Genomic DNA, 22,543 nt, shown 5'->3' on the forward strand with positions numbered 1-22,543 from the left:
TTGCTTATCACATTAAACTTCAATGCTTTATGACAAAATTCCATTGTAAGGCCAAGAATAGGAAAAGACTGACATAAAAATAACTAATTCAGTCTAAACTCCACTTTTTTTAATAACATATATTGCAATTCCTGGACTTTTATTTATGCACATATTTGTAATAGGTTGTAGATGTATTTGTAAAAGAATTAGATTGACATAACTTTTTCTCATATTTCCTCTTTTCCATGAGGGGCATACAGTGCACCCTCATAAGTTGGCATTCTAATATACAAAGGAAAAGTGATCTACAATATTACAAAGTGGCCATGCATTTCATTTAAGTCTTCATCATAATATCTATTAACTAAACTCCAGGAGATGCAATTATTTGGAAGATAAAATTCAGAGCCTAGGAAGATATTTTGATAGGCTTTACTTTCTCAATAGCAGTGGGCTTTAAAACATAGTCTTTCATTTATTAATTGATAATATTTTACTTACGATAAATTTCTAAAACAACTGTAGCTTCTTGAGTTTGTCCTTTAGCATCAGTTGCTTGACACCGATATATACCAGCGTCTTCTATATCTGCATTATAAATGGTTAGACGTGATCGAACACCTTCTTTCTGAACAACCACTCTTTGACTAGAAACAATCTTCTCTCCTTGTGGATTGTACCAATCTATGTTGTCAGGCTCACCAATGGCTACAAACAAAAACAAAACCCAATCCAACATTAGAAGTTCAGGTAGACATTATGCAACGTATATGCCTACCCAATGCACAATGTCTATGCAATGTCAGAGAATTGCTAAATTATGAGAGTTGTGAGAAAGTCTGTAGAAAGACAAGCAAGGCAAAACTACAGGCAGATGTTATCCTGGCTCAACAATCATACTAGTAGCTCAAGGGTTCAAGAGGGAAAAAAATAAACACAGAAAGGTATAAAGTCTTAAAGGAAAGAAACAAGCTGTTCAGCAGCCACTGGATCAACAGGTCAAGTCATCAGTCAGTTGCATTATCAGTATAGTCAGGCCATGTGTTATTGTCAACGGAAGATGGCAACTCAGCAACATCAAGATTCCACATCAGGTAGCTGCAAATGCAAACTCTTCTCCTCCTGACTGCTATCTGCTTCACTAGAAAAGACTCTTTGGATGTCTCATTAGGTTGGAGAGGATACTAAAGCTTAGCCTAGTATCTTATTTAACTCCTTAGTTTAAACAAGTGAAAATATTTTAACTAAAGAAGCATCCTAACAGATATAAACTACTTGTACTGATATAGACAATTCAAACTGATTGATTCAGAGTCTGAAATGAATAGTTTCTAGACTGGAAATGTGAAGCCAGTGAAAATCTACTATTTATTGCAATTCTCACAAGTCAATGTGAATATACAAAAAATATGCTAATTTAAATTAATCTTGTGAATCAATTAATTCAGTTTCAAATTATGTAGAAGGTTCAAAATGTAACAAAAAAAATACATAGCTACAAGTAAAATGAATACATACCTGTGCATGTGAAGAACTTGGATTCACCCACACTGAGCTCAACTTTGCTAAGTGAAATTGTAACTTGAAGTAGAGCTGAAAAATATAAGGAAGGTTGTGAATGCATTTTGGCATTTATCAGTTTAAATTTTATATTTTCAGGTTTTGTATTTTCTTATTCTATACTATAGAACCTCTTGAACAAATCTGAAAAGTTTCAGCTAAGCATTGTATCTTTTGAACTGGAGTATATATAGAGGTGGAAAAACAATAAAAATAAAGGAAAGATGTTACACAAAGGATAACAGCCTCATATCCTAAAACTGAGGACAAAATTAAAGGAAAAAAGAAAAAGGCATAGAAATACACATGAACATAAAACCAAAAACTCAGTGAGAATAAGGTGACTGGGAATACTCAGCATAGACTGACCAAGGCTAAATCATGCCTGACCAACCCCACTGCCTTCTAGGATAAAATGATTAGTTTTGTGGATGAGGGAAGAACAGTGGGTGGCAATTACCTTGACTTTACCAAGGTTCTTGACACTGCCTCCCACAATATTCTCATATTCAAGTGTACTTGGTATAAATAGCAAGGTTTTGGTAGCAGGGGATGGTTGCAGGGGTGATTTCTGTGGGAGGGAGGTGGGGGTGGCACTGTGACAGACACAGCCAGTTCTAGCTGGCTCTACAATGGACCCACTGCAGGACGCAGCTGAGACAGTTGGAGGAGTTTGTGGCACATCTTAGAACACCACGACGGAGGAACAAGAAGGCCAGAGCAATAGGAGGTGCTCCATGGCACAGTTGGTAACACCCCTGAAGGGACTGTGGCCCATGCATAAGCCCCTGCTAGAGCAACTACACCCTCAAGAGGATTGTGGTCTGTGGATAACTGACAATAGAACAGAGGAAATGAGTTAGTCAGAAGGAGCAATGGAAGAAAAGAGTGAGAAAGAAGGAATGGCAGAAAGAAACCCCTATGTCCTGACCCCAACCTCCTGCATCACCCATCACCTCACTGAAGGGACTGAGCATAACCTTCATTGATGGTGACAAAAAGTGGAGTGGAGACTAGGAACGGGGAAGGAGAGGTATCTGGAGCCTGGGAATGGGGAAGAAAGGTGTTTTCCCTAAGTGTTTAAGTACTTGTTTTCTTTGTTTCCCACTACTTAAATCAGTAATTAAATGTTTATGTTAATGGTTGATAAATAAAGTTAAATTCCCCAGCTAGAGTCTGTTTTGCCCACAACAATAATTTGCCAGTGATTTTCCTCTCTTTACCTTGACCCATGAGTTTTCTCACTCCCAATCCTCCTATTTTCATCCCAGTCTTGCTGGGGGTGGGGGGGAATGGGCAAGTGGCTGTGTGGGTGCTTGGCCCAACCCACCACATCAAGTTAGGGTGTTACAGTCTGGATGAGTGGACAGCTAGGCTGATAAAAAGCCTGTTGGATGGTTAGGCTTAGAGAGCAATGGCTAATGGGTCATACTCTACCTGGAGACCAGTAACAAGTGGGGTACTGTAGGGTTCTGTCCTGGGATCTGTCCTATTTAACACCTTTATGAATGATGTGAAGGAGGTCATTGACCTAAAGACACTGGAAGAATTTGTCAACGCAAACACCAAAATAGTCAATGATGATACATGCTAAATTCTGCACCTCGGGGGGAATAACCTGTTGGGAGTCATACAACCAGTGAGAAGAGGCTGGGGGGAGCTAAGCTTGTTCAATCTGCAGAAGAGAGAGCTGCAGTGCAACCTAACAGCCACCTGCCCACACCTATGGGGAATTCATCAAGAAGATGGAGCCAGGCTCTTCACAGTGGTATATGGCAGACAGACAAAAGACAAGTTGGAACAAGAGAGGTTCAGGCTGAGCATAAGGAAAACCTTTTTCATGATGCAGACAGCCAGACAGTAGAGCAGATTGCCCAGAAAGATTATGCAGTCTTGGTTATTTCGGTTTTCAAGAGCTCACTGGATAAAGCCTCGAACAATCTGGCCTATCTTTGTAACTGGACCTGCTTTGAGCAGGAGGTTGGACTAGAGACCTTCTTAAGTCCCTTCCACCTTGAACTACCTTATTGTCCCACGACCCCATGAATAACCTACCCAACACAGCCAGTATTATTGATGAAGGGCTTATTTATGCAAAAATAACTATGTACTCTTCAATAATCACAATTCCAGCATTATCATCATCCTGAGTAGCTGCAGCTCTTTAACATCCATTACCTTACAAAATTGGACAATAATAAGGATGAAGTCAGTCATGTTAATTTCAAGCTCTAATCAAGACAGAAAAAGTCGGACAAAAAAAGGACTCATTTTTTAGAGACGAAAGTAATCTAAATTTTCATTCAGTAATTTACATAGTAGGGAACTGGGGTGTATCTGAAGGTTAAAAATTATTGTTTCAACAATCTAGGGGTTTCAGTCTTGAAATATAATAATTATGGTCTATTCTGTGTATGTGGAAATATTTCACCTTTTTGAAAACTGCAAAACAAGGGTACACTGAATGTCCCAATCTCACTAGACTCCTTTTGTATAATTGGTATGAAGGCCCAACAAGACAAACATCTCTAGAGGTGGGGAGTATTACACTCCAAACTAACTTTTTAGTGTGAGAAATTTCACCCATGTATATGTTAGAACTCTAAAACCTGCTAAAAAACACAATGATTTGGTTCTGTTGATAATAAAAATTAAAAAAAAGATGAGCACAGAAAAAATCATTATCTAAGTAGTATTCCATACATATTAATGTGACAATTATTACGATTAAGAGAAAACCATCATGAAATAGATTTGCTATTAACTGATGTACTTTCATGTAATCAGCCTGGATAAGCAAGAATTAGACCAGATTTGATTTTTTTCAATAGTCATATCAAAAGGAAAACTAAAGATTACTTCAGTATCAGTCTGCCAAAATAAATTTAAGAGAATTGGGTATTTTGTAAAAAAAAAAAAAAAAAAAAAAATTAAATATCTGTGTGGTAAATAACATTTTTCATGAGATGTCCTGTATTGTGGATACTCTTCCTGAGGAGATCATCATGATTGAACTTATGGGGTTTTTTTAAATTATTATTAATATTTTATACCCTGCCCCCCATAAGAAAATAGCTAAGAAGAAAAACCACAAAAAGCCCGCAAGAACACATCCTACTTCAGGCAAAACTAAATATCTGTGTGTACTCTGTTTGCTAACATCAAAACTTGTCAGTCCATAAAGACTGTCAGGAAGAGGGATGACTGCCTAGAGGTCAGGAAGAAACTGAAGTGGACTGTAAAAAGATTGAATCTAGTACCAGAGCAGGTACTAGTACCATCCTCACTGCAATAGCAAGGAACACAGTGAAGACTCCTTCAGAACACATGCATAGCACTGACAGAGAAAGAGACTAATGTGCTTATTCTCATCTATGGTCTTTACATCCATGGTACCAGAAGCAAAGGACAAGCTTAAGTGTAGGAAAGGAAATTAGCTTCAGACAAAGTTTTATTTTTGTTGCAATAAGCATCAAGGAGTAATAATCGTCCAGAAGGCTATTCAAAGCCTCGCTTCTTTATTTACCTGTCAGGGTAAGCTTCACTTTCACCGCAGGACATATAACTGATGGCTAGAAATCAAGGTACTAATAAATTCAGAGGTTGGCGAATTTCAAGAGATTAGAGCCCGGACGTTTATTTCAAATTGTAGACTCACTTTTTAGGTCCTATGCCACCACTGCTCTGGTATAATATTTTTTTATAGAGTTTGTAGTCTTGTAGAGTTGCTTCAGAAATATATACGTTAGCATTTCAGCAGTATTGCTTCAAGGACAATTTCATTGCTTAGTTCCAATAACTGTAATAACTGATGTTGAACTATGTAAATGCAATAGATTAAGTAATAAATGTCAGGTAGAATGTAAGGAACTGCATGGTGAGAAGCGATAAACAAAGTTAGAGAATATTTTTCTTTCATCAATGAAATAGATATTTGAGTCTAACACAGTTTTGGCAAAGGGCCAAACTCCATTTAAAATTCTTAGCGTAAGTGCAGTTATAAACTCTGTGCAGACATGTTAGCTACATCTCTGAAACCAAAAAGAAATCATATTTTCTACATATGCTAATTTAATTTTTACAAAATAGAAAAATATAAGACCATCTGTCCAATTTTTCCAGTCTCATCGTTTTCTTAGCTCTGCTTCATGTAAATAGAAAAATATTGCTTTATGCAAGCTAGAATGAAAAAAATATTGCCCAAGTGATTAATCTAGCAATCTGTGCTTATTAGGTAGTCAGGCAAATAGTACAGTATTAAGATAGGAAAAGGCTCACTCGTTATTTACCGAAAGTAAAATATTGCAAAGAGACAACACATCCAGAAAGTTTTACATTAATTCCAAAGTTATTTCAAGAAGAACTACATAGATGCTTAGGTTATTATAAGCTCCGATGAAGACTGCATGCAATGCACATGCAATTCAAGTTATTGCTGTACACTAACAGCTAATGGATTAGTATAAAAGGAAGTTGTTTGTACCAGACCAGCTTGAAGGTCTTTGAATACACAGGTGAATGCTATTTTTACCAGGTCAGTGAAGATGTTCCAAAAATTCAAGTCAGTAGAGGCTGTGTCTAGCTATGTTAAACCAAGCCCAGATATGAATAGTAGCTTTTTGATAGATCTGACATGCCTTTTTGCATGTTTCCAAGGATATTACCTGCCTAGCTATAAATTAAAACAAAACAAAACAAAACAAAACAATTTAAAAAAGGCAAGATCTAGAAGATCTCTTCAGGTAGAAGACTGTGGAGCGCAATACTACTGTAGTATAGCCATTCTGGGAAAAAGTGAAGTCAGTCAGGGCTTTACTTAGTCTTCAGTACATGTGCAATTTTATAGCAAATAAAAGGACTATCAGCACTAGGTGATATAACCAATCCCTTCCCTTTTGATCATAGTCATCATAAAAGAATTATTATCAGCTGTACTACACTAAGAGGATTCTGTTGAATTATTCCTTAATGGGTTTAAAAATCACTTAGGAAGATAAGTAAGAAAAGCAATAAGAGGTCCATTTGTTCTGTTAAATATGGAGACGGATGACTCTATTCACAAGATCTAATATTTAGCAGACTAATTGATTTCAGTCCCATTTGCAGTAGTATCCTTCACATTTCAGAACAAGCATCACAAAACTGTCCTACCTCTGTCTACACAGATGATTACCTAATGCTACAGAAGTGAGGTGTCATCAGTCAGACCTTAGAAAAAGTGTCAGTCACTCACATATGTACTTCTATTGTCACTTAGCAGTATATTAAAATACATTAAATGTGTATACTATACAAATGGATATTTAAAACATATTTATAAAATATATAAGATACTGAAAAGGAAAAAGAGACAATATTTGAAAAAAATCTGAAAAATATTGGGTAAAGCTCAGCTCCAACTAGTAACTCCATCCAGCAACTTCTTGATAATTCCATTTCTTAAAAGAAGCACCCAAACACTCAAAAAACCTGAAAAGCTTCCTTTTGGTTTTATTGAAAAGTATGACACCAGGAAGATACCAAAACCATAGCATATTCTGCCCCTGTTTCCACAATGTAAATTTTTTATAATATAGTTGAACAGTTTTATGCTACATCAATAGATCTGAATACCTTTTAGAATTTACTTTTGAGCCATGAGACAGCACTCTGTTATGGAGGGGTCTTTCTAAATCTGTTGGCCTTCAAACTCACCAAAAGGCAGAGGGTAAAGTGAAGGCAGTAAAAAGGAAAGGACACAGCTATGAAGATAAAACAAGACATGGCTTGGGATCGACGTGGAACTAAGGAGAGGAGTGATAGCTACAGAAGCTAATTAGGATGGCTTTGGCAGCAGCTTCTAAGAAAAACAAGTAGATTGCAAGATATAGCCGAGAGGACTGTATTCTTTGTGAAGGTCCTAATTCTGTTTAGCATAAGTTCTCCGACCATAGTTATAGCCTAGGCTATATGGTTTGTATGCTTTGACTTCATGTAGCAAGTAAACTTGGGTGATGTGGTTTTGCTTTCAGTAATGATTACACCAGTATTTAATATTTAATATGCTTAGAAATGTTGGCTTTGTTATTCTTGAGCATGAATAAATTACTAAGTTTTTAATTGGTATCAAATTCAGTTGCAGAATAACTATTCACCTAGTTAATCTTTTTTCCCTCTATTATGCAGTCTTCTGAGAATATTCTGTTTAAATCCACTGATTCCCAGATAAAAGTGAATGGGCTTTGAATGAAAATTACACTAACACAATCCTTACAGAAACAGATCCTCTCTTAAATTTCTAGTATTTTCTAGTTTTAATATACTTTGAAACACCAAAAAGGGTGCTTTGTTTTGTTTTTAAACACTATACTTCACATCTATTTGGACTCCTAAGCTGAAATGAGGAAACAGAAATTATTAAATGTACACTGAACTTGTGAAGTGTCAGACAGTTCAAGGGCATTTTATTTTAGGGCAAATGCTTTTTTAGATTCTTTTTAAAAATCTCAATTAGTTAACTTAATTTCAACTATTAAGTCAGCAAAGTCAGAAATACAAAAGCATTATACAATCCATAAAGTTACAGTTCTGATTTGAGCTATTTCCATGAGTGATCGATCAGGAACCATATACCTCTGCCCTAAAAAATTCCCTTAAAACAACAGAAAAAAATAGAGCTGAATTAAGTCTGTTAAGCTGTTTTCACTCAAGAGATGGAATCACCCAGTGGAAATAAAGTTCAGAAACATCTTACGTCACCTAAGGTACTATTTTTTTTCCTATAGACAATGAAGATGACTCCAACACTGTAGACCTTTGAAGAAGGAATGGCATGCAGTCAGAGGTTACACAAAAGATGACCATTAAAGGTAATGACATCATTACTAAAATTATCATCATTAAACAGCAAATCCACAAAAAATGCTAGAAAAAAATAGGATTTTACCACATACTGTCACATCTCTTTTCTATCTAAGTGAACAGTCTATGGGGAAGAAATCCTATCATCTGCATACCCACTGAAAAAGAGATGATGTTCTTGTTGAGCTTGTAAAGTCCGTGAGACTTACAGTGTTTAAAGATACCTAATACATTTGTAATCCTTTGGGAATAAAAAAAATGCTAAAGAATAATTTTTTTTTTTCTCTGTGTGTGGGAACCTACAGTGAAAATTTAATCCTAATAGCCTATTCAAATGTAACTCACTCAACATTTTATCATTTAAATATACTTTTAGATTTTTTCTTCCATTTGTTTTTAGCAGTTTAATGAACTATGTAAAGTTTTCTATTCAGACAGTATTCTAACATCCTTTAAGCACTACAACATTATAGTCTTTTTTTTCTTTTTTCTTAAGAATAAATATATATTAACTGGCCTAATGATAGCCTGTCTTCCATTCAGTGGCCTTGAATGCTTGCCTGCAATTTTTTTTGGAGAAATATCTGAAGGACAAACTGCATCTGCAAAGCCAATAAACAAAAATTTAAACTCTGTGGAGGCTGGTTATTTTTCAACTTTGTAGTGGGCAGGCTACTACTAAATCATAAAGCATCACTTCTCCAGGGTATGACAGTACTGAGAGATATTAGTTATATTTTTAATTGCTTGATATCAAGTTTCATGATTAATTAAGTAGTTCAGTATAACTGAGCTTTCCATTTCATCACATTAGCATTAATTTGGATTTGTCAGTAGGAAACACAGTCCTGATATAAAGTTCTAAAGTTTTATTTGAATCATTATGGATTCCTTGTTGAATTTCTGTCTTACAGAATACGGAGTTTTTTATTTTTAGGTAGACAAAACAGTCTTTGTGTCATCATGAATTCAGTTCCTACATCTGTTGAAGCGTCATTTTCCCTGATGAGAAGAACTAGAAGTCACAAGAAGTTCAAACTGCCTTCTGGGGCATAACAGATGTTATAGGGGTGAAATGCATGATGCAAGAGAGCCAACACGATCCAGTTTTGTGCAACAATGGCACAAATAGTGAAGCATAGTTAGAATATCCTCTGTTAAATATTCATTTCTATTACACTTGCAGCAGAAACAGTAAAATAGATAAACTATTAATATTTGAGCAGAGACAGCATACAACTATAAAAGAGGACATTGCTTAAACAAAGTCTGCTTGTTACAACTTTATTCAGAAGACTTATCTCAAACAGAAGTTACTCACTACTGCCCCCCCCCCCCAAACTCAAGCAAACTATAGTTTAGAAATAAACATATAAATATAAACATTGTGAGTTTTATTAAGATTTCCAGGTAGGCTGACATTGGGAGCTCAGTTCTCTCAAAACTTAAGAGATTGGATAATGATGTAAATATTTAAATATAGATTTACATGTCCAACCTTATTCAGATATTTTAAAGAATATTTAATCAATATTTAATCCATATGTACATTTTCTAATTATGGCTTAGAAGCTTATCACAGACAATCAAGATTAAAAGATAACCAAACTTAAAAAAGAAAAACAATCAAGATATCTAACTATTCACTTAAAGTCTGGTTTTGGCAAGAAAGACTTTCTGTAAGTGAAAGGCATGAACTTTGGAGGACTTTAGCTATAAAATGGGTTCTGTCAAGCATGACATGATGTAGATATTTAATTCTATTTAAGTTATTCTAGCTAAATTCAGTAGAGCTTGTTCTTATGAATGGAAAGAACAGTGAAGTTTAAAATTCACTGCTTAACAGAATATTAACCTATTCTAACTGTAGAGAAACATACAGGGGAATCTTTATCATATGTTGATCTCATACATAAATAAATAGGTATGTGGGAAAAAATAATATAGAATAGGATGATTATGCTTATCAAAGCTTAACACTACCTTAACAAAATCTCCACAATCTGAAAATGTTTCTTTTTGGCAGCAATAAACAGAAAGAAAAGGTATTTCAGGAAACTATGAATTTTAAAAGACACGCTTCCCAAACTGAAATTTACGTAGTCAGTGAATTTTATAATTTCTCCTACACCCAAGGTAGAATCTTCTAAAATCCAGAAGTACCTCAATGAAGATAAACCTGAAAAATTCAGACCTTAATCTTCAAAGTAATTGTTTTTCAGTAACAGCAATCTAGGATGAGAGGTGTAGAACAAGTGGGAGGCTGGGTGCATGCTTGGCTGGTGAGTTTGGGGTTGGTTTTGATATTAAATATCTTTTCCCAAGTAACAAGTGATAGGACAAGAGGAAATTGCTTCAAATTGCACCAGGGGAGGTTTAGATTGGATGTTAGGAAAAATTTCTTCACTGAAGGGGTTGTCAAGCATTAGAACAGGCTTCCCATGGAAGTGGTTGAGTCACCATCCCTGGAGTTATTTAAAAGATATGTAGATGTGGCACTTAGGAACACGGTTTACTGGTGGACTTGGCAGTGTTAGCTTTATGGTTGGACTTGATGACCTTAGAGGTCTTTTCCAACCTAAATGATTCTATGATGTTCTTTGTGGTTTTGTTTTGTTTTTTTTTTAATCTAATCTAAAATGGATGTAATAAAATTTGCAAAACTTCAAAGCTTGTAGGCAAAGAGATACAAGCTGACTACAAAACCTTAAAAAAAATACATTGCTCTTAATAAACAGAAATCATTGATGGTACAGCTGGTAGTATTTAGTTGAACAAGAATATTTTGAATCTTTAAATTATAAGTGTATTTTAATATATAACCTCTTCTCACCTACTGTTATGCAACATTGGCACAGTCCTTCACAAGAAGCAGTTCATAAATTGTACCATAGGGATACAGTATCTGTGTCATAGATGTGGTGCAACTTGAAGACATCTCTCACCTATGGGGAGAGGCAAAGAGAGCTGGGACTGTTCAGCCTGGAGGAGAGAAGGCTCAGGAGGGGATCTCATCCATGTGTATAAATACCTGATGGGGGGAGTAAAGAAGAGGGAGCCAGGCTCTTCTCAGTGGTGCCCAGTAATGGGACAAGTGGCAATGTGCACAAACTCAAATACAGGAAATTCTGTTTAAACATAAGAAAATTCATTTTTACTGTGAGGGTGGTCAAACACTGGAACTGGTTGCCCAGAGAGGTCACTGATTCTCCATCCTTGGAGATATTAAAAACCTGACTGGACACAGCCCTTAGCAACCTGTTCTGTCTGACCCTGCTCTGAGCAGAGGCTTGGACCAGGTGATCTCCAAAAGTACCTTCCTGCCTCAGCTGGTCTGTATGAGTCTGTGTGATCTTTCTAACATAAAAATCTACCTTGCTTCTCCTCTGGTCCACTGGGCAGTCTTTTATTATAGAACAGTAAATCAGACACAATACAGAGAAAAAAAACCATAACAGTGACATTTATCCAAACCCGTAAACTTTATCTTAAAGCCACAAACCTTAGAACTGTTGCTGAAAAGAAGGACTCATGCTGTAAGAGTGCTTCATATTTCCTCATTATATTTAATTTTGGTTTTGCTGAGGTAGAAACTTTTGAAAATGACATTTCTGTGTTGTTGCTTGGTAGTCAGCACAAGTTTGATAACCCGCCAAGACACTAACTGAACATGGACACCCTAACTGAAGAGTACATTCATACTGCCTTCAGAACAGCAGCAGAAAACATGGTACTGGGACCAGGAGTTAGAAAAAAAAGCCAATCTGAATCACTACCAAAATTCTTTCTTCAAAAGAGCTAATAGCCCAAGTGGTCATTCAAATTGCAAAGGGGTACTGGATTGAGCCAGCATTATTTCTAACTACTTGGCCTTTATAATCTAAATCCAAACAACACATTTCTCAAACTTCAGTTCAGAAGTTGTATGCAATGTTTTTGTTGAATGCCAAACACAGTAACCCTTCAAATGACCATATTACTAATTCAACACCACTAATCTAACAAAAAGAGGAAAAGTAAAGAAAAGAAAAAATACTGGAATCATCTTTCTGTATCAACAGCCACAGCATCGGAAAGGTTCTTCTGAGTCTGGCAGACTCTGCAAGATCATTTCAAAATTCTATCCTAAGGCCTGTACATTTCAAGACACCAGTTAACCAATCAATGTTCCTTATAATTCTAATGAATAGTAGAAAACATTATGAAGAATGGATTCCTCCATGCCCCATAATAGGAACTAAGAGTTTGCCCATTCTTAAACAATACACAACCAACCCATCCTCACAAAAATGTCTTCTTCAAGCACATTCTACTCATATAATGTTTGTTTCTAATGTAAAGTATATATTAACAGATTTTTTCTAAAAAGAAAATATAGTTGCTAAAAGACAGTATTCTAATAAAGATAGGGCAAGAAATCAGATCACATAATTATGGAATCAGTGTAACTTGACTGATTTAAAAAGAAAAGATCTTTGCAACGAAAGGCACACTCAATCCCTTCCCCTCAATTCTCACCAGAAAAATGCTTAAATTAGCCTTTGAGTTCAAAAGTTATTAGGTGAGATTAACAAACAAGTAGTTGGCCAGATACAGCAACCATTGCAATTGCATACAACTTGTCTTTTGGCAACTGTTGCTAAAAATATAGCAGTTTCTATAAAATGTACCAGTAGGCAGCAAATAAGTTAAAACAGAACAATACGTAAACTAAAGTCAGCAACAAAAAGAACAGTATTTAGTTAGTTACATCTTGAATAAAACACACTGACTAATCAATGTCTCTGTAGCTGAACAGAAAGTATTTTAACCCCAATTCCAAGAACCTCTAAACAACAAACTGCATTGGCTTTTCTCACAGATTTGTCTTTTTTTCTTGTGACAGGCAACACATCCAAAAATTACCTGTTTCAGAGAAAGGACCGATCTAGTAAAGACATTTCGTGTCTCAAAAATCAGTTACAGTCTCTGTCAGGAATTTTCTTTAATACAAGTGTAAGCAGTTCATTCCCATTTCTTGAAACTGCATAATGAAACCAGAATATCAACTTCAACTACACAAAACCCCACATATTTAATTGTAAGAGTTGACAAAGAGATTGTGGAAATGTGACCCAAGGATGTCTATTTGACATCTAAAGAAAATTAATTAATAGCTCAAAGAGAAATGAATTGCCCCATTCACAGTCTATTTCTGAAATCTGCTGTCCTGTTGAGGACGGATGTCATGAGGGCATGGAGAAATGGTTACAGGGACTTCCTGCTGCCAGGCATATAGATCTAGGTAGTATCTAAATTAATATTTAAGAACTTGCAGCCTTTCTCTTGGCACTAGTTACTTTGCTTGCATGCTCCTTATAAAATGTAGGTGTTTCCTAAGACACTCCAGACTGGCTGGAATTTGAATTTATGGAGTCATCATTTCACTCAGTATAGCTTACTTTGGGTAATGTTTTTTATTTTCTCTTTCTTCCATCAAGTCCTTGAAAAACTGGCACCCACATTTTGAAATGCAGGAGTCCACAATCCAGTACTCGTTTTCCATTATTACTAATGTATCCAAGACTTGAAAATATTATCAACTGGGATTGATCCTAAGAATAGATATAATATCTGCATAAGCCTCTAAACTTCCTTACTCTAAGAAAATTCTGCTTAGAAGGAAAGGTATTGGAAGCATAGCAGGGAGAATTAGCCATTTTGATACATGTTTTCTCTACATATTCCTTCACTTTCTCCTTCTGGAATTTACAAGAAAGGTAATTAAAAAATGTTATAGTACATAACTTAGAGAGTACTTGGACAAACTTATTCAGAAACATCTCGATGTACAATTATTTGTATAAATACATTTTATCTTTCATGAAAACCTTTCTAAAATATTACCATATTTCAATGGCACACAAACCTAGAATTATTGTTGTATGTATTTTTATCTGTAATTTAATGTTATCCTATTTGTAAACTATAAATAAGTCAGTGATGAGTTTGATACTATTACAGTCACTATTGAAAACCCATTTAAATAAAGAAAAAATCATAAATTACCTGAACAATGCTAAAAGATGCCAGATGACAGTGTTTAAGTTGATGATTATTCTACTTAGTAATCAACTCAAGACATTCAACATTCAATAAAAATGAAAATATTTTAGAAAAATATTCCTTCATCACAAAGTCTTACCCTGAATGGTTAAATCCTGAAGAAACATGAAATTGAATCTAATTAATATCTATCCAAAAAAGGCTTAGAAATCATTGTTACAGAAGTGTGATTGGAGATATCACACCAGTTGTGTGCAGAACGTATTTGTCTCTCTCTATGGCTGTTAACTCAACATCACAGTCCTTTCCAAAGATGATAGATTTTTATGCACAGAACTTCCATAATCCTGAATGCTCCCAATCCACTTTTAACAGTTTATCATTGCACAAAATATATTTGATTTCTTTAAGAACTTGTCTTGCTGCCTCAGTATGTAGATCAATATATTAAAAGGATAGGTATATTAAAGTATAAAAAAGAAAGGATAATCTATGCACAGAAATAATTCAATTACCTTACAGGTAGCTATTTTTATTCAGCATAAAGCTGGTCATCTACATAAACCCCCAGACTAAATCTGGGATGGTTTAATTGAGCTGTGAAATTTGATTTTTTTCTTTATATCTCTGAAAAACTGAAATAAAATCATAGAATTATTTAGGTTGGAGGTGACCTCTACAGGTTATCTTATCCAACATCTGACTCACAGCAAGGCTCACTTCCAAACTTAGATTAGCTACCTGGGTCAAATAAGAAAATTTCTCTTTCATGTCTGGGTTAGTTTAGAATCTTACATTAGAAGCTAAAATGAATAGAGATGAAATTTTAAAAGTTTAAAATCTTTCCCTCATTATGTCAATTCATTCAGGACTTGCTGAAAGTGTTTATGAACTGGACTAACATTCAATTTAACTGCAAATTTATGCCGTAAAAAAGGAAGTATCTCAGAAAAAATACTGAATGACATGAAAAGATAATTTTCTGATTTATTTTGAATTATCTGAAAAAGCAAAATAATTATTTCTGAATGACATGTGGGCAAGCTACTTTGAATGAATTCTTCTCCAACCCTCTATTCAATGCTGATGAGGTCATACCTGGAGTACTGCATCTAGTTTTGGGCCCCTAGTTCAAGAGGGATACACAGAATCTGGAAGAGTCCAGCAAAGGGCTATGATCAGGGGCTCAGAGCAAACATCTCATGAAGAAAATATGAAGGAAACTGGCTTGATTGTTCTGGCTAATAGAAGGCTAAGTATTGAGCTAATAACTGCCTACAACTTACTGAAACAGTTACAAAGATGTCAAAGCTAAGCTCTTCTCAGTATGTATGTTGTTGGACAACATAATAATTGGCAAGACTACAAACTGTGGACCTCATGAAAAAAAATTCACTAGAAGAAGAGTGTAACATCAGAAAAGGTTGTACAGAGAACTTGCGGTGTCTATATCCTTGGAGAGTTGACTAGACAGACATGATCCAATTGAGTGCTTGTGACAGTCTTGCTATAAAGAAGAGATTGGAAAAGATGACCTCCAGGGATGCCTCCCAATGAACATTTTAATAATCTTGTGATTCTAAGAGAAATATCATAAAAGTTAGGAGACAGGAAGATAAATTAAAATCATTTTGCCTGTCAAAGAAAGAAATAGGCACAGATAATCCAGTTGATAATCTGGACAAATAATAGCTCAGAGAAAACCTCTCAAGAAACAAACTGATTTAACAAGCTACTCAAATCTGAATTAAGTATCTCTGACAGATTATGAAGAGTCTATTACATCCTAATATACAAAAATGCTTATGCTAAGCCAAAACTGTTGTATACATGCATTTCATATTTAAGGAAAAAAAAAAAGTGTTTTTATTTAATGTTGATGTTAGTCTTTTTCCTCTTCCTGTAACAGAAAGTTATCATTCCTATCTGTAAAGCACTGTAAGTAGAGGTAGTGTTTGTATAAGAAGGATCACCAAAAGGAAGCAAGTATCAGGCATTTGTCATAATGTGCAATCCCAATACCACGTTATCAAAGCTACAACTGATGGAAGCCTATGTATCAGAGTACCCTTACTGATTTACTTAAGGCAGCACAGTCCTATCTAAGAAGGATGAGAACAATTGAAAGATATTTTTCCTGTAACACTGCTGTGAAAAAAAAGGCCACATCTTCAGCTGATGCAAATAAGTTTTTTAACATCAATGAGAACCGTCCTGACAATTACATAATAAAAATTTCAAATGCAGACATGAAGATTGGATTTCTAATTACACTGTTTCCCTGTTGTCATAAAACTAGGCAGTTCAAGTGCAAACCACATGATAAAGCTTTTGATCTTTCGATAAACATTAAAAACATTTCTTATACATAAAGTACTCCATTACAACAAAGAAAGGGTTTATATTACATATCAATTAATGAAGTTTTTCTTCCATATATGCTATAGTCTTTCAAGACCCATAGAATCAGAAAGATAATACCAGATTTAAGTGTATGATCTGACACTGAATCCTCATGTGGGAAAATACAACTCCTACTGTTAAGCATCCATTCCTGTATTTCCAAGTCTAAAAATTAAATTGTTTGGGAGCTAATTTATAATGACTTTAATCTCACTACAGAAACTGTTATTCATTATTCCTCCCAATCGTCCAGAAAATAAGACTGTAGATATCTAAAAATTATATTCAAGATGACTGTCTGTATTTGGGTATAAAATACATGTATGTTTTTATACTCCAAATCACATTTGAATATTTATTATTATGTTTAAAAGTCAGGATACAGAGAAATTTTACAGATTCATTAGATCTACCAGAAGACAGATCTTACTTGACTTTGGGAAGCAATGTAGATTTCTAGTAAATGGCTTTATCACTTTAACTTTTCTAACAATACAAGTATTACTACTGCCTTCAAAATCAGCAATTAACTATAATAATACATCACCTAGGAAAACAGAACAGTTATCTGGGAAACAGATGTCATGAGACATAACTGCTATTGGTTGCAACAAGTTTTGCTGCTGTTTAACTCAACATTCAACAGATATCACTGAAAGTACTCAACAGAAAATCTGTTTATTTGTTAATACTAAATAAAATTTTGCAGACTTCTCCCCAATATATTATGTGAGATTTCTACTGATGATATCATTTTTAGCCTTTGATCCACGCAGCTAAGTCACCACTAGGACAACAGGGAACAAAGCTATGGTTAAAGAGCCTCTATAATACGTTCTGGAACTATTATCCTGATACTAGTCCTATGATTAAGTCAGTCCTCCTGGATTTTGATTTTAACAGCATCGATTATCTTTGGTGGGAATACTAATACCTCTTTAGATATTGAATTTCACACAGATAACAGAATGCCTATCAGAGAAAAGTTAATCAACTATGTGTTTTAATAAATTACTGTCTTGGCCCCACATATACTGCATGGGGGACATTCCTGTAGAAAAAGGCTACAGAGGATGTTACTTATAATTATTAAAGTAAAAATAGTTTTTAATGTTTCCAATACCTTCCATCAAAGGATCCGGAAGTTGTATTAGAAATCACACAAATTATGGACATGATAAACCTTGATGAAGATGCAGAATCAAGTCAATTTCAAGTTTCTCAACAATTACATTTTCTGTTCAGTTTTGGATAAAAATTATAGTATTTATGAGATATTGCCAGAAGTGTATCCTTTCTACACTCAAATGCAAAGTTTTCACTGGGCCTCCTTGAGTAGAGGGCTTAGTCTCTTTAATAAGGGGGTTATCTATAAATGAAAATGTGCAGCCTTGACCTATGAACTGGAGAATGTTGGCAGGGGCAGGTCCCTTGCCTGTGTCTGCATTAGCTAGCAGCACAGCACAATAGAAAACCTTTGGGACTGACCTCCTGAAGCCCATGCTGTATGAGTTTCAGAACTTTTATTCTGGACTAGCACTTGGTTGGTCCTGTGAACTGAAAGGCCTTCAGTTGGTAAGAGTTCCTTAGATGTATTTCAGGAATATATGTTTCAGTTCAGTTTCAACAGAAAAGAACCCTGCTTGCTTTGGGATCATTCTGTAACATGACTCAAAACATGGCAGGAATGGATATCTGGGAAATATACTTCTAAAGCACACTGGTGATCCAGTGCTAATTTAAAGTCACCCTATAATTTAAGAATTAGAATTGTAATAATGAGAACTACATAGGTCTAGAAATATAATTAGGATTTGTAAATTTTTTTTCATAATCTTAAATATTTTTTGTTTCAAATACCTTCACTGAACCAATTTACTTGAAAAGAGATAAATGTTTGCAAAGTTTTATGATACTTCTGTGAAAATGACCTGAAACTTCAAAACTTAAATAATAAAAATAGGCAAAGAATAGACATTGTTATCACCAGGTATTGGAAATATTATTGACCAAGAAAAAACACTTAAAAATTTAGTTAATATCTACCTCAAAGGAATGACAGCCTATTAAGGTATTATAAAACCCAGATTATTGCTGTTAATACAGTTAAAATATTCTCTTTGACTTGTGGAAAAATGTCAGAAAAGCCTCATGAGCTCTGTCTGGATTATAAAAACAGTCTCTGGCATAAATATTCTTTCTGTTTCAAAAAATTAAAAGTTCAAGGAAATTCTTATAAATAAGTGACACTGCCAGAGATCATAAGAAATCAGACTGGATTTTCAAGCTTTTTCTTTTAACCCTTAAGCTCTTTGATCTTTGAATGTTATTGTATGGGTACTAGCAAGTTCCTGTCTTTAATTATCTTGATTTAGGAAACTAATTTTCTCTCAAAGGATTGCTTTGAAAGCTTTCTAACTGAGAACCAACAGGGTTGCAATTAATATGAAATTAGCCAGAAAAATTAATAAGTAAACAATCATAAGTACCAGACAATCATAAGTTTTAAAAAAATCAATCTTTTAATGACATTAAATACACATTTATTAAGGCTGCCGTAATTCCTCTGATTAAATCTTTTACTGCTCAAGTTATAGTTAGTTTAAAGATTATAAGTATTTTTGGTATGTAAGCACAAATAAACTCTGAATTTCAGACTAAAACCCATAAAACAGGTCAGGTCAGAGGTCTAACTAGCCAGTACTGCAGTTCTTAGAGCAGTGAAAAAAGAGAATCCAAGGAATCAGCACAAGTTTGTACCTTTTTTTTTTTTCACTCCAAGTGCTGGCAATTTGAAGTTCAAAGGTCTGTTTGAAGCATTCAATTTTAACATCCCCTGCAAGATGCATCCTGTTACAGCATCTTCAGTACCATCTAAGCCCTTAAAACTTCTGGCTTTCTCAACAACTGCTGACAATTAATTACATTATTTAATTATACTTCTCCAAAAAGTAATTCCTGTTCTTCAATTGGTGCCAGATTCTTTCACTGAGCATTTCTTTCTTCTCCTATTCTAACAATGTATATAATAATTTTTTGTTCCCTTCCTCCATTATCTCCTGATCTTATAGAATTCTACAATCAGTCTTTTCTCTAACTGAAGCACAATGCTCAACCAGACCATTATAATTCATTAGGGCTTCTCAACTAACATACCATGAGACAGAATGTCAGAAGGAGGCTGAATTGCAATTCCCAGGTATGCTTGACAACTATATTTTTAAAGATGATATTTCATAAGTAACTGGGAGTTTTTTTCCTATGTCATGTTACTCTGGAATATGCAAGGAATAAACAGAATTTGTATTTGCTACAATCACCAAGAAACATGCTTCATTATAATTAATTACAGAATGAAAGGAATATAAATTAGGATTGTATTTCTACTTCCACTACTGAATCCCCGAACACAATCTGTATCAAATAATGCTGTGCTGATCACTGAATAGTTTTGTGTACCAATATTAATATCCTTTATCATGTACTGTGATGTAACACTTAAAAAAAAATAAATCTCCAGTTCTAGACTTTTTTGATTTATAGCTCCTCAAGGATAAATCTCCTCTCTTCCTACTCCCATCCCCAACAGCATTAGTTTCTCAGAATTTTCTCCATGTTGCTAGCAAAAATAATCCATTACAATATTCTAAATAGAAAATCCACTTGGAAATGTGTTACCTATGAAATTCTATTCTTTAAAATGCAAAACAACCATTGACTCCTCTGTTTTTTTCCTAAGAGAAACACCTTATTAAAAACGAAATAAACAAATCAGATCAACAAATCATGTGATGATGACCACACATACAGAACTGTAATATCTGCATATATATGGATAACATACTGTGGACTATGTATTTTGTTATATCTGTATACACATATATCTCTATATCTTTTTGTTCTAGCACTGATTTCAAACTGTTTCCTCTATCTGCAATCACTCATGTAAATATTTCCAAACAAACCTCTCAATAGTATTGTCCCTTCTCTTTCCCCAAACAGTCTACCCTACCTTCTTTCATTAAAAGAAAACGGGCACCACAAAGCAGGACCACTAATATCAGTGGCAGTGATAACTGATGCTGAATTAAACAATTATGAAGCTTGTTTCAGGTTACATGTTACATGTTGCTTCCATAGAAAAATAAATTGATCTGATTCAAGCCTTAAAGAACTTAATCTAATTGATATTATCTTTCACAGTCAGTTCCACTTCTTCCTATGATTCTGCTGAATTATTTTTTCTCTAGAATAAAGAGTTGCCTAAGAAAAACTGAGATGAAACAATATATGAGAATTTCATAGGACTTCCTATAGCATCCAAAATTGTGGACATAAAGGACTCGTTGATGGGAAAGATAAAGGAACTAAAAGGTCATGTTTCTGACAAATCATAAGGCGTTAGTTCATTCTTCACAGAAAGCAAATTAGTTCACCCATCACCTCCCAATACTGTACAATACATTTGCATGTGAATGTACAATTACCGCTTGAAGAAAAAAATTAAACCTTAATAGCAAGCAGGAATTAACACACACACACACACACACAAAATGTTTTTACCGACAGTGCAAATTATATGACAAAAAGGTGTTATAATTCATTAGACTAAGTTGCTCCATCAATAGCACACCTGTTCTGAAGACATTTCCCAAACATCCATTCCATCTTCCTCCATTTTGTCCTATATGACCTCTCACACAAAAATAATTTTCACTACCAGCACCTAAACCTCTAACATATTATCCCAATGCTTTCTCATATCCCTTAACTAAAAGCTCTTCCTTAGAAAGGCAAATTCCTGCTGCAGATTTCCAAGAAACCCAGGAGCATAACTGTATCTTTAAGGCCTCTATGATTGTGTCAGGTCTGGCTGAAATTGGCCGTTGAATTCTATACTTATTAAGGGAAATGGCAGAAAAAAATGATTGCATGAGCCTTATTTTCGAGGTGTGCAATTTTATGCAGTTCAATTACATTTGATCAGTTTGCTCAGTCACTTAAAATGTAAATACATAACGGTGGCAAAGAAACCCCCAAAATAACTACTATGCCAATCCATACAATAAGTATTTATCGTTAAATTACAATACTGCCAGACTTCCTATGAAATATCAGAAGTGTCTCTTAGCATGTGTTAAGTGGGATGTGCTACTGTTTTGAGTCTTGCTCTGCATGCTCCCTATTTTTTCAAGACTTATTTAAGCTCAGTGAACACACTCTCACAGAATGTACAATTTTTAGATTCAGTCTCTTACCACCTGTGTGGCCCGGTAAATGTATTTGCCACTGCTGGGAGCAGGTGTCAGGCTATGTCAGGTCCCAGGGGGTGGCTGGGCTGCCCTTGGCCTGAGCAGGGCTGAGCTGGGTTTACCAGGTGCCCCGTGGCCGAGTGCCCATTGCCCAGCCTGTCTGAGCTCCAGCTCTGTGAGTGCCACCGGGGAAGGGGCTGACAGCCCCAGGCAGTCCCTGCCGGACAAATGGCAGCTTCCACCCCTTCCTCCCAGTGGCATAGTAGGTAGGGATAAGAAAACAAAAATAAATTGATGTGTACTCAAGACTGAGTAGGAAGAGTAGGAAGAAAGCATCAAGTTCATGCTCCTTTTGAAATAGGAGGATGAACTCCCACTCTGTGGGTACTGAACTCCTCCTGGCAAAGACCTCAAGATGCTGATGACTTGTCATAAACACCCTCACCTCTCCTTCCTGAGTA

General features: G+C 35.1%; 1 protein-coding gene across 1 annotated transcript in view; it reads right to left on the minus strand.

Annotated features, from left to right (window-relative positions):
• The window catches only part of NCAM2 (neural cell adhesion molecule 2), a 331,544-nt gene that overhangs the window by 156,077 nt on the left and 152,924 nt on the right, over nucleotides 1-22,543 (minus strand). Inside the window, exons 2-3 of the mRNA XM_052794652.1 lie at nucleotides 1,501-1,575; nucleotides 484-690 (exon numbers count right to left, since the gene is read on the minus strand). Coding sequence (XP_052650612.1) covers nucleotides 484-690; nucleotides 1,501-1,575 — 282 coding nt within the window. The remainder of the gene's footprint in view (nucleotides 1-483; nucleotides 691-1,500; nucleotides 1,576-22,543) is intronic.

Source organism: Harpia harpyja, chromosome 8 (assembly GCF_026419915.1).
Source record: "Harpia harpyja isolate bHarHar1 chromosome 8, bHarHar1 primary haplotype, whole genome shotgun sequence".
NCBI lineage: Eukaryota > Metazoa > Chordata > Aves > Accipitriformes > Accipitridae > Harpia > Harpia harpyja.